Source organism: Nerophis ophidion, linkage group LG11 (assembly GCF_033978795.1).
Source record: "Nerophis ophidion isolate RoL-2023_Sa linkage group LG11, RoL_Noph_v1.0, whole genome shotgun sequence".
Lineage (NCBI taxonomy): Eukaryota > Metazoa > Chordata > Actinopteri > Syngnathiformes > Syngnathidae > Nerophis > Nerophis ophidion.
In genome coordinates this window covers 64,645,411-64,659,335 of record NC_084621.1, presented here as the reverse complement: position 1 = coordinate 64,659,335, position 13,925 = coordinate 64,645,411, and the positions used below count along the sequence as shown (strand labels likewise).

Sequence of the window (13,925 nt, the reverse complement as noted above, 5' to 3'; positions counted from 1 at the left end):
CTGCCGAAGCGTCACACTGCTGGGGCACCAAGGGCAACTTTAGGCACTGTCTGTCTATCAGCTGCCAAGCACGAAACCCATCCAACATGACATATAGCTTTTTTCAAGACAGGCAAACAAAACAGCTGCTTACCATCCCCCTCTTTATACTGTAGCCACAGACGAGTACAGAACGTATTCTATATTGAAAAATGTATTTTAACAATAAAAACACATAAATTAGACAAAATCCGCCTTGTTACTTCGCACCAAAAATGAAGCAATTGGGGATCAGTCAGGTAAGACAAGGCAACAACACAAGCTGTTATTGTCAGGGAACAGATGTTAGAGGGAAAGTTGGCATCCAGCAACCACTGTGCTTCAGACAAAAATAAACACGAAAAACACAGGAAATACAAAACGATTGTCACCTAATTAAAAAAAAAAAAAAAAAAAAAGACCCTTAAAAATTCCGCACCGCACACGTACAAACCTTTTTCCTTTTCCAACCCTAAAACATTTTTACCTGCCGCGGTTGCCAGTTTTTGTTGACAGGTGTGAGAGGCGGCATGTCACGCCTGCAAGCTCCGTGAGAACAAAGCTGTGCTAACTTGTGAGAAATACGGACGCGGATCCCGTTAAAGTCGTACAAAAATAAACACATCAGCGCACGCTAAATGCTCTGATCCTTCTGCTAGAACATATAGGCACATGCTTGGATGTACAGTACAGCACATACGCTAATGTATACACGAGCAAACACACATTCACACACGCGCAGGATGTTGGCAGTCCATTCAGTAAACACCCGTCTTATCCTTTACAACTATAATCTGCCGCTGATAAATGCCCCTCAAAGATAGAAATGTCACCTGATATGATAAACAGTTTGCCGGCTTTCCATAAGTGGCCATATTCAAGGGCTGCTAAGATTAACAGCAGCGCGTGGATGGAAAAAAAAATAGCTGACTTTTGTCTTACTTGTTTATTTTTTCCACCAATTGCAGGGACAAGATCGGTAAATTTAAGATAAGTAACATAAAAGTTAACTAGCAAAAATAACAAGGGCGGAGACTGATTCATCACTTCCAATATTATCGTAATTTACCATCCTTAAAACCAGATTATCCAACATTTTCCTTAACAAGTCATAACGCATCATTGTGCACTACAGTGGATCATCTTTTTGGATGCGAGATCACTATCACAAAAGTAGATTACGCAGGATGACGGAGTAGGACGTAGTGTTATGCTCTGGAAAGTGTGGCTGCTGTATAACAGTGCAGCCCTGCAGCCCTCCATATCTTGATTGGATAATACGAAGTAAAAGGAGCAAAAAGAAGCTGCGGGAATTCTCCGGCCACCACATAAAGACAACAACAGTTAAGGCGATAGCACTAAGTCAATTTAATGAGCACATTTGACATGACATGTCCGCGCATTGGCCTCGGAGGGCTGATTCAATATGTTCCCATAAACACCAGTGGAGGAACACCCCCCTGCATCATCCCAGATTCACTTTAATGCTGTGGAACTTCGGCAGGGGGGGGTGATTTTACAGAAAAATTACTCAGAGGGGCCCGGTTTCAATTGAGCCTGTTCATATCTTTCCTTCCTATTAAGCATCAAACTGTTCTCCTCTCAGTCCCAATAAAGGTATGTGCACCAGCAGTCCCTGAAAGAAGCCAGCGAGACAAGACAGGGTAGAGGGAGCTTGCTGGAATTCCCACTTCATGCTACAGCAGCTAATCACCATCAGAGATATTTTCATCACTCCTGTCCGATTCTACTGACCCGCTTAACAGTCTGGGCGATTTATTGGCATATTGGCACGGGGTGATAAGGCTAAAAACAACAGCAGCTAGCAGCTGGGCTGGGGAGATGAGCTGATAACATTGATATGTGCCCCCCACACAAAACACCTTCACCACAATCTCCTTTTTCTATCACATTCTTATTACAATAAAAGTCTGCTTTTTTCCCCCGCTTTCTTGGAAAAGAGGACGCTGATACAGAAAGAGGGCAATGTATATAGAAAAAAGGTATATATATATATATATATATACATATATATACATATATATATATATATATATATATATATATATATATATATATAAGGGCTGTGAATCTTTGGGTGTCCCACGATTCGATTCAATATCGATTCTTGGGGTCACGATTCGATAATATATTGATTTTTTGGATTCGATTCGATTCTCGATTCAAAAAACGATATTTGTCCGATTCAAAACGATTCTGCATTCATTCAATACATAGGATTTCAGCAGGATCTACCCCAGTCTGCTGACATGCTAGCAGAGTCGAAGATTTTTTTTTTTTTAAACATTTATAATTGTAAAGGACAATGTTTTATCAACTGATTGCAATAATGTAAATTTCTTTTAACTATTAAACAAACCAAAAATATGACTTATTTTATCTTTGTGAAAACATTGGACACAGTGTGTTGTCAAGCTTATGAGATGCCATGCAAGTGTAAGCCACTGTGACACAATTATTTTGTTTTATTTTTATAAATGTCTAATGATAATGTCAATGAGGGATTTTTAATCACTGCTATGCTGAAATTATAACTAACATTGATACTGTTGTTGATAATATTCATTTTTGTTTCACTACTTTTGGCTTGTTCTGTGTGGTGTTTGTGTCTTCATTGCAGTTCTGAGTGTTGCTGGGTCAGGTTTGGTTTTGGAATTGGATTGCATTGTTATGGTATTGCTGTGCATCGTTTTGTTGGATTGATTAAAAAAAATGTATTTTATTTTTTCTGAAAAATCGATTTTTTAAAAATGAGAATCGATTCTGAATCGTACAACGTATTCGAATTGATTTTTTCAAACACTCCTAATATATATATATATATATATATACTGTATATATATATATATACAAACATAAATGTGTGTGTGTAACATTTCACAGAAAAAAACAAGAGGGCAAAATACATAATTTATCACTGTATTATCGGGATATCCAGGCAGCCTAATCAAGGAGCACTGACTGACTATTTTTTGCCTTATCATCCAAAGTGGTGGAAACGGAGAAGGAATTATCAGGCAGCTGCAGATTGCTAGGCTGGAATTTTAATGGTAATAATCGGGTTTCTGATGGTATATCTTCCCCGCTTATCTTTCCCATTATCTGCCCTTATCGCCCCAGTCATCGGAGCAAATTAATGGTGCTCTTTCAGCATTTCCTTTTTTATCACTGCTCAGAGAGCACCCAAGGGGAAAGAATAAGCAAAATATTAAAATACTGCATAAATCACAATTTTAGATAACAGTCCAATGTATGCAGGGAGAAGGGTGGCGGTGGTAGTGGCGGCGGTGGGGGGGGGGGCACTGCGCCCAACAACCTTTTTGTCCTTTAGAACGACTGTCTGCGTGGACTTTCCAGGCGGTGCCTTTTTTTTTTTTTTTTCCCCCCCAGAGTTCTCGGGGTGTGCGGGAGGATCTAGGCTCCTTGTGACCTTTCTGCATGCAACCACAGCTTGATTATACAGCCGCACACCGGCCGCGCATTAACATGATCTTACACATGACATACTAATTCACACACGGCCGGGTCACAACGATGAAACTGCAACACGAATGTTAGACTTCCTTTCGCTTGACGACAACATTTGGACGCTGCGATTGGATTGGTTAGAAAGACGACCGCGTCTTTCGCGTCATATTCGTTGTTGTGCTTGATTTGATGCCGTCGTGGCTCGGATGTTTTAAATTAACAGCACTGTATGAATACAGCATACATTGTCAAGATTTCTCCATTACTTTTCCCCCATATTTGTGTCCTTCTAAAGAGTGTATTTTCAAATTCTTTGAAGGAACTACAAACCTTCATAAGAACACTTCCAGTACGTAAGTAAAAAGTTGGAAAATTAGTATGTATTATACTCGAAATGCTACTCAGTGAGCATTTTGATTATACAGATTCAAACCACAACGTAATCACACACACAAAATAATGATGGGAAAACAAATAGTTTGCATGTATATAAATAAATAAATAAAAACCTTATGATGCACAATAGCCTTTGTAAAAGGCAACAATAATAAGCTCCTGTGCACCAATTTACAATGTGTCCTCTAGAAGAGATGAGTGCAAGCATGCAAATACATGCAGACACACACGCTTACACAAACGACAAATATCCTTTCATCCTTCCCTCCTTTATGACTGTTTTAAAAAAAAAAAAGGTATTCCGAGCCATGCGTTTGTCATAGTGTACATCTCCACTAGGAGTACAGTGAAGTGTTGGAAGAAACACCACACAGTGGAAACACACTTATTAAACCCACAGCTGTGTTTATTTCAGAGCTATGTTTTGTACTTAGGTGTGACCGTGGACAGTATAATACAATAAAATAATTTGATGAAATACTGTCGAAATTATTGTAAAACAAATTCAAAAAGAAAAGGGTCAAAAGGCCTTAAAATGATCATAAAAATTAATGAAAATCAGAACTTCAATGAAAATGTCATGTTACTCTAATTCTAATGAATGTTTACATTTATGTATTAATAATAATGCTTGTTGAAGTTAAATATATTATATAATATTACAAAAAAATATATAAAATGGGCTTTGACGGTGGAAGAGGGGTTAGTGTGTCTGCCTCACAATACGAAGGTCCTGAGTAGTCAGGGTTCAATCCCGAACTCTGGATCTTTCTGTGTGGAGTTTGCATGTTCTCCCCGTGACTGCGTGGGTTCCCTCCGGGTACTCCGGCTTCCTCCCACCTCCAAAGACATGCACCTGGGGATAGGTTGATTGGCAACACTAAATTGGCCCTAGTGTGTGAATGTGAGTGTGAATGTTGTCTGTCTATCTGTGTTGGCCCTGCGATGAGATGGTGACTTGTCCAGGGTGTACACCGCCTTCCGCCTGATTGTAGCTGAGATAGACACCAGCACCCCCTGCCACCCCCAAAGGGAATAAGCAGTAGAAAATGGATGGATGGAATATTACAAAAATATGTAAAAGTAGTTATGTGTACTGTATTCACAAACACTTTTTAAAAATAGAAGGAGTAAAACAAAAAAAAGGTGGTGTAAAATGTGTGTATTGGCCAGGTACACACACCTGCAGGTGGGGTCAATGCATATGCTAATGTGTGTGTGTGTGTGCGTGTGTCCAGGGTGTACAACGCCTTCCGCCCGATTGTAGTTGAGATAGGCACCAGCGACCACCAAAGGGAATAAGCGGTAGAAATGGATGGATGGAATATTACCAAAATATGATTTTAATTAATAACTGTAAAAGTAGTTATGTGCACTTTACTCACCAACACTGTTTAAAAATAAAAGGAGTAAAACAAAAAAAAGGTGGTGTAAAGTGTGTGTTTTGGTCAGGTACACACATCTGCAGGTGGGGGTCAATGCCTATGCTAATGTGTGTGTGTGTGTGTGTGTGTGTGTCCAGGGTGTACACCGCCTTCCGCCCGATTGTAGCTGACCTAGGCACCATCGCCCCCCGCCACCCTCAAAGGGAATAAGTGGTAGAAAATGGATGGATGGAATATTACAAAAATACGTAAAAGTAGTTATATGTACTGTACTCATCAACATGGTTTTAAAATAGAAGGAGTAAAACAAAAAAAAGGTGGTGTAAAATGTGTGTTTTGGTCAGGTACACACACCTGCAGGTGGGGGTCAATGCCTATGCTAATGTGTGTGTCCAGGGAGTACACCGCCTTCTGCCCAAGTGTAGCTGAGGTAGGCACCAACTAGAAAAATGGATGGATGGAATATTACAAAAATATGTAAAAGTAGTTATGTGTACTGTACTCACCAACACTGTTTAAAAATAGAAGGAGTAAAACAAAAAGAAGGTGGTGTAAAATGTGTGTATTGGTCAGGTACACACACCTGCAGGTGGGGGGTCATGGCCTATGCTAATGTGTGTGTGTCCAGGGTGTACACCGCCTTCTGCCTAATTGTAGCTGAGATAGGCACCCCCCCGCCACCCCCAAAGGGAATAAGCAGTAGAAAATGGATGGATCGAAAATTACAAAAATATGTAAAAGTAGTTATGTGTATTATACTCACAAACACTGTTTAAAAATAGGAGTAAAACAAAAAAAGGTGGTGTAAAATGTGTGTATTGGTCAGGTACACACACCTGCAGGTGGGGGTCAATGCCTATGCTAATGTGTGTGTGTGTCCAGGGTGTACACCGCCTTCCGCCCGATTGTATCTGAGATAGGCGCCCCCCGCCACCCAAAAGGGAATAGGCGGTAGAAAATGGATGGATGGAATATTACAAAAATATGTAAAAGTAGTTATGTGTACTGTATTCACCAACACTGTTTAAAAATAGAAGGAGTAAAACAAAAAAAAGGTGGTGTAAAATGTGTATTGGTCAGGTACACACACCTGCAGGTGGGGGGGGGGGGGGGGGGGTGGGGTCAATGCCTATGCTAATGTGTGTGTGTCCAGGGTGTACGCCACCTTCTGCCCATTGTAGCTGAGATATTCACCAGCGCCTCCCGCCACCCCAAAGGGAATAAGCAGTAGAAAATGGATGGATCGAAAATTACAAAAATATGTAAAAGTAGTTATGTTTACTCCACTCACAAACACTGTTTAAAAATAGAAGGAGTAAAACAAAAAAAGGTGGCGTAAAACAAAAAAAAGGTGGTGTAAAATGTGTGTTTTGGTCAGGTACACACACCTGCAGGTGGGGGTCAATGCCTATGCTAATGTGTGTGTCCAGGGTGTACGCTGCCTTCCGCCCGATTATAGTTGAGATAGGCACCCCCCGCCACCCCAAAGGGAATAAGCAGTAGAAAATGGATGGATGGAATATTACAAAAATATGTAAAAGTAGTTATGTGTACTGTATTCACCAACACTGTTTAAAAATAGAAGGAGTAAAACAAAAAAAGGTGGTGTAAAATGTGTGTATTGGTCAGGTACACACACCTGCAGGTGGGGGTCAATGCCTATGCTAATGTGTGTGTGTGTGTGTGTGTCCAGGGTGTACACCACCTTCCGCCCGATTGTAGTTGAGATAGGCACCCCCCGCCACCCCAAAGGGAATAAGCAGTAGAAGATGGATGGATCGAAAATTACAAAAATATGTAAAAGTAGTTATGTGTATTATACTCACAAACACTGTTTAAAAATAGGAGTAAAACAAAAAAAGGTGGTGTAAAATGTGTGTATTGGTCAGGTACACACACCTGCAGGTGGGGGGTCAATGCCTATGCTAATGTGTGTGTGTGTGTGTCCAGGGTGTACACCACCTTCCGCCCGATTGTAGTTGAGATAGGCACCCCCCGCCACTCCAAAGGGAATAAGCAGTAGAAAATGGATGGATCGAATATTACAAAAATATGTAAAAGTAGTTATGTGTATTATACTCACAAACACTGTTTAAAAATAAGAGTAAAACAAAAAAAGTTGGTGTAAAATGTGTGTATTGGTCAGGTACACACACCTGCAGGTGGGGGTCAATGCCTATGCTAATGTGTGTGTGTGTCCAGGGTGTACACCGCCTTCCGCCCGATTGTATCTGAGATAGGCACCCCCCGCCACCCAAAAGGGAATAGGCGGTAGAAAATGGATGGATGGAATATTACAAAAATATGTAAAAGTAGTTATGTGTGCTGTATTCACCAACACTGTTTAAAAATAGAAGGAGTAAAACAAAAAAAAGGTGGTGTAAAATGTGTGTATTGGTCAGGTACACACACCTGCAGGTGGGGGTCCAATGCCTATGCTAATGTGTGTGTGTCCAGGGTGTACGCCACCTTCTGCCCATTGTAGCTGAGATATTCACCAGCGCCTCCCGCCACCCCAAAGGGAATAAGCAGTAGAAAATGGATGGATCGAAAATTACAAAAATATGTAAAAGTAGTTATGTTTACTCTACTCACAAACACTGTTTAAAAATAGAAGGAGGAAAACAAAAAAAAGGTGGTGTAAAACAAAAAAAAGGTGGTGTAAAATGTGTGTTTTGGTCAGGTACACACACCTGCAGGTGGGGGTCAATGCCTTAGCTAATGTGTGTGTGTCCAGGGTGTACGCTGCCTTCCGCCCAATTGTAGTTGAGATAGCCACCCCCCGCCACCCCAAAGGGAATAAGCAGTAGAAAATGGATGGATGGAATATTACAAAAATATGTAAAAGTAGTTATGTGTACTGTATTCACCAACACTGTTTAAAAATAGAAGGAGTAAAACAAAAAAAGGTGGTGTAAAATGTGTGTATTGGTCAGGTACACACACCTGCAGGTGGGGGTCAATGCCTATGCTAATGTGTGTGTGTGTGTGTGTCCAGGGTGTACACCGCCTTCCGCCCGATTGTAGTTGAGATAGGTACCCCCCGCCACCCCAAAGGTAATAAGCAGTAGAAAATGGATGGATCGAAAATTACAAAAATATGTAAAAGTAGTTATGTGTATTATACTCACAAACACTGTTTAAAAATAGAAGGAGTAAAACAAAAAAAGGTGGTGTAAAATGTGTGTATTGGTCAGGTACACACACCTGCACGTGGGGGTCAATGCCTTAGCTAATGTGTGTGTGTCCAGGGTGTACACCGCCTTCCGCCCAATTGTAGTTGAGAGAGGCACCCCCCCGCCACCCCAAAGGGAATAAGCGGTATAAAATGGATGAATGGAATATTACAAAAATATGTAAAAGTAGTTATGTGTATTATACTCACAAACACTGTTTAAAAATAGAAGGAGTAAAACAAAAAAAAGTGGTGTAAAATGTGTGTATTGGTCAGGTACACACACCTGCAGGTGGGGTCAATGCTAATGTGTGTGTGTGTGTGTGTGTGTGTGTTTGACAGATACGTGGAACTTCAAGCATTTAATAGTATAATTATTTAACATTTTGGTGTGTTTTTTTAAATATTTTTTATTCCTGTCCTAGTCTACCTAATGTCCATCACAAGGCGGGTGTCAACACCCACGCGTGGCACCGTGACACACGTCGGCAGGATGAAAAGTAGGTCAAAGTAAGACACAATTAAGCGTCTTTTTAGTCGTTTTCCACCGGTGCTAAAACTTTTGAGCCAGCAGCGGAACTCACCTCCTCGACGAGCCCACGGAAGGGAGAACGGCGCTCGCCGTGACGTGACCAGGCGGTAGTCGGTCACCCCGCGTTTACAAATACGAGTACAACAAAAATAAAAAAAAAACATCTCCTTAAAGCCGAGAGACAAGATGGAAGGAAGGGAACGGAACTCACGTTTGATCTGGCGGGGGTTGCTCTGCTTCCTGCGGGACATGCCTGCTGCGCGACGCTCACTGAGTCCAGGTGTAGTGCCGACAGATCGATAGCTTTTGCTTCATCCAAGCAGTGTTTTTTTGTTTTGTTTTTTATATTTGCTCTGCTGGTAAGTGAGAAAAAAAGCGATAAAGAAGGGGGGTAAACTACTTTTTTTTTTTTTTTTTTTTTTTTTACGTATATCGTTGCGTCTGTCTTTATCTTTCTGTCCTCCCAGGCTCTGGCTTTGGCGTTGCCCCTCTCTCCTTCTCTTGCTCGATTATGCACGCTCTCTCTCTTTCTCTCTCTCTCTCTCTCCTCTCTCTCTTTTCTCTCCCAACTGGGACTGGGGACTCAAAGTCTTTCGCGATTTTCCTTGGAGATAAGATCTGTTGCTCGTCGGCCACCGTAGGCCGATTTCACTTGACATCCGGACTACACTTCCTGGTCCTAAATCGTCATTGACCGCTCAATTAGAGAGACGCTGCTTGTTAAGAATATAAACTCTGATTATTTAATCATTTAATTTATAGTATTTTAATTTAAATATTCGTAGTCATTATTTCAATTTTAGCATGAACTAAATAAATAAATCCATTTCATTTGCCACTTGCCAAGATTGATCATTTAATTTATAATATTCTCATTTAAATATGTGTAGTCATTATTTAAATTTTAGCATGAAATAAATAAATAAATCCATTTCTACTGCTTGTCCCTTTTGGGATTGCAGGGGAGGGGGGGGGGGGCGCTGGAGCCTATCTCAGCTGCATTCAGACGGAAGGCGGGGTACACACAGGACAAGTCGCCGCCTTATCGCAGTAAATAAATAAATCAAATAAGATATTTTGGTTTTCCCCTGCATTGAAAATCTTGTTTATAGATTCCGCAACATCCTGAGGTTGAATAATGGTGGTTTTCAGAATAAAATACTTGTTTCTATATTAAAAGTCCTGCTAATTTCTTGATATACACATTTTAATTCAGTGCGCTGCGATGAGGTGGCGACTTGTCCAGGGTGTAGCTGAGATGGGCGCCAGCGCCCCCCTCCACCCCAAAAGGGAATAATCGGTAGAAAATGGATGGATGGATAATTCAGAACGTCTTATCAAGTAAAGTTAACTAACTGCATAAAAAGCTTGTTAGTTTTTAGTAAAAAAAATATTCTGAAGTCTATTCTAAAAATGCATTTAGTTTTAATTTAAATGTGCAGTCATTATCTTAATGTTAGCATCAATAACTATATTGTGTCTATTCTATCAAAACAAAAATGTAAAATTGAAATCAAATAAGATATTTTGGTTTACCCCATGCACTGAAAATCTTGTTTATAGATTCCGCAACATCCTGGGGTGAATAGTCGTGGTTTTCAGAATAAAATACTTATTTTTATATTAAAAGTCCTGCTAATTTCTTGATATACACATTTTAATTCAGTACGTCTTATCAAGTAAAGTTAACTAACTGCATAAACAGTGTGTTAGTTTTTAGTAAAATACATTTTTGAAGTCTATTCTAGAAATGCGTTTAGTTTTAGTTTAAATGTGTAGTCATTATCTTTATTTTATTGTGTCTATTCTATATTTAAAAAAAAGATTTAAAATTAAAATCAAATAAGATATTTTGGTTTTCCCCTGCATTGAAAATATTGTTTAAAGATTCCGCAACATCCTGAGTTTGAATAATGGTGGTTTTCAGAATAAAATACTTATTTCCCTATTAAAAGTCCTGCTAATTTCTAGGTAAACACATTTTAATTCAGTACGTCTTATCAAGTAAAGTTAACTAACTGCATAAACAGTTAGTTAGTTGTTGTGGTTTTCTGAAGTCTATTCTAGAAATGTCCTTAGTTTTAAAGTTTTAATTTCAATGTCTGTAGTCATTCTCTTAATTTTAGCATGAATAATTATATTGTGTCTATTCTATCTAAAAAAAAACGTAAAATTGAAATCAAATAAGATGTTTTGGTTTTCCCCTGCATTGAAAATCTTGTTTAAAGATTCCACAACATCCTGAGGTTGAATGATGGTGGTTTTCAGAATAAAATACTTATTTCCCTATTAAAAGTCCTGCTAATTTCTTGATATACACATTTTAATCCAGCACGCTTATCAAGTAACATTAACTAGCTGCATAAAAAGTTAGTTATTTTTTAGGTTTTTTTTTCTGAAGTTATTCTAGAAATGTCCTTAATTTTAAGTTTTGATTTAAATATGTGTAGTCTTTATCTTAATTTTAGCACGAAATAAATAAATAAATCAAATAGAATATTTTGGTTTTCACCTGCATTGAAAATCTTGTTTAAAGATTCCGCAACATCCTGAGGTTGAATGATGGTGGTTTTCAGAATAAAATACTTATTTCTATATTAAGTCATGCTAATTTCTTGATATACACATTTTAATTTAGTACGTTTTATCAAGTAAAGTTAACTAACTGCATAAACAGTTAGTGAGTTGTTGTGGTTTTCTGAAGTCTATTCTAGAAATGTCCTTAGTTTTAAAGTTTTAATTTCAATGTCTGTAGTCATTCTCTTAATTTTAGCATGAATAATTATATTGTGTCTATTCTATCCAAAAAAAAACGTAAAATTGAAATCAAATAAGATGTTTTGGTTTTCCCCTGCATTGAAAATCTTGTTTAAAGATTCCACAACATCCTGAGGTTGAATGATGGTGGTTTTCAGAATAAAATACTTATTTCCCTATTAAAAGTCCTGCTAATTTCTTGATATACACATTTTAATCCAGCACGCTTATCAAGTAACATTAACTAGCTGCATAAAAAGTTAGTTATTTTTTAGGTTTTTTTTTCTGAAGTTATTCTAGAAATGTCCTTAATTTTAAGTTTTGATTTAAATATGTGTAGTCTTTATCTTAATTTTAGCACGAAATAAATAAATAAATCAAATAGAATATTTTGGTTTTCACCTGCATTGAAAATCTTGTTTAAAGATTCCGCAACATCCTGAGGTTGAATGATGGTGGTTTTCAGAATAAAATACTTATTTCTATATTAAGTCATGCTAATTTCTTGATATACACATTTTAATTTAGTACGTTTTATCAAGTAAAGTTAACTAACTGCATAAACAGTTAGTGAGTTGTTGTGGTTTTCTGAAGTCTATTCTAGAAATGTCCTTAGTTTTAAAGTTTTAATTTCAATGTCTGTAGTCATTCTCTTAATTTTAGCATGAATAATTATATTGTGTCTATTCTATCCAAAAAAAAACGTAAAATTGAAATCAAATAAGATGTTTTGGTTTTCCCCTGCATTGAAAATCTTGTTTAAAGATTCCACAACATCCTGAGGTTGAATGATGGTGGTTTTCAGAATAAAATACTTATTTCCCTATTAAAAGTCCTGCTAATTTCTTGATATACACATTTTAATCCAGCACGCTTATCAAGTAACATTAACTAGCTGCATAAAAAGTTAGTTATTTTTTAGGTTTTTTTTTCTGAAGTTATTCTAGAAATGTCCTTAATTTTAAGTTTTGATTTAAATATGTGTAGTCTTTATCTTAATTTTAGCACGAAATAAATAAATAAATCAAATAGAATATTTTGGTTTTCACCTGCATTGAAAATCTTGTTTAAAGATTCCGTAACATCCTGAGGTTGAATGATGGTGGTTTTCAGAATAAAATACTTATTTCTATATTAAGTCATGCTAATTTCTTGATGTACACATTTTAATCCAGCACGCTGATCAAGTAACATTAACTAGCTGCATAAAAAGTTAGTTATTTTTTAGGTTTTTTTTTCTGAAGTCTATTCTAGAAATGTCCTTAATTTTAAGTTTTGATTTAAATATGTGTAGTCTTTATCTTAATTTTAGCACGAAATAAATAAATAAATCAAATAGAATATTTTGGTTTTCACCTGCATTGAAAATCTTGTTTAAAGATTCCGCAACATCCTGAGGTTGAATGATGGTGGTTTTCAGAATAAAATACTTATTTCTATATTAAGTCATGCTAATTTCTTGATGTACACATTTTAATTTAGTACGTCTTATCAAGTAAAGTTAACTAACTGCATTAACAGCTAGTTAGTTTTTAGTAAAAAAAAATTCTGAAGTCTATTCTAGAAATGCATTTAGCTTTAATTTAAATGTGCAGTCATTATCTTAATTTTTGCATCAATAATTATATTGTGTCTATTCTATCAAAAGAAAAATTTAAAATTTTAATCAAATCAGATATTTTGGTTTTCCCCTGCATTGAAAATCTTGTTTAAAGATTCTGCAACATCCTGAGGTTGAATAATAGTGATTTTCAGAATAAAATACTTATTTCTTTATTAAAAGTCCTGCTAATTTTTTGATATACACATTTTTATTTAGTATGTCTTATCAAGTAAAGTTAACTAACTGCATAAACAGCTAGTTAGTTTTTAATAAAACAAATTTCTGAAGTCTATTCTAGAAATGCTTTTAGTTTTAATTTAAATGTGTAGTCATTATCTTTATTATATAGTGTCTATTCTATATAAAAAATAAATTTAAAATTGAAATCGAATAAGATATTTTGGTTTTCCCCTGCACTGAAAATCTTGTTTAAAGATTCCACAACATCCTGGGGTTGAATGATGGTGGTTTTCAGAATAAAATAATTAATTCCATATTAAAAGTCCTGCTAATTTCTAGGTATACACATTTTATTTCAGTATGTCTTATGAAGTAAAATTAACTAGCTGC

General features: G+C 37.1%; 1 protein-coding gene across 2 annotated transcripts in view; it reads right to left on the bottom strand.

The window, feature by feature from the left end:
• Positions 1-9,554, bottom strand: part of zfpm2a (zinc finger protein, FOG family member 2a) — a 442,543-nt gene extending 432,989 nt beyond the window's left edge. Inside the window, exon 1 of one of the 2 annotated variants that reach the window (XM_061916494.1) lies at positions 9,207-9,554. In XM_061916494.1, the coding sequence (XP_061772478.1) occupies positions 9,207-9,246 (40 nt within the window). In that variant the 5' untranslated portion in view covers positions 9,247-9,554. The other variant, XM_061916493.1, reaches the window with a different exon arrangement.
• Between the last annotated feature and the right edge of the window lie 4,371 nt (positions 9,555-13,925).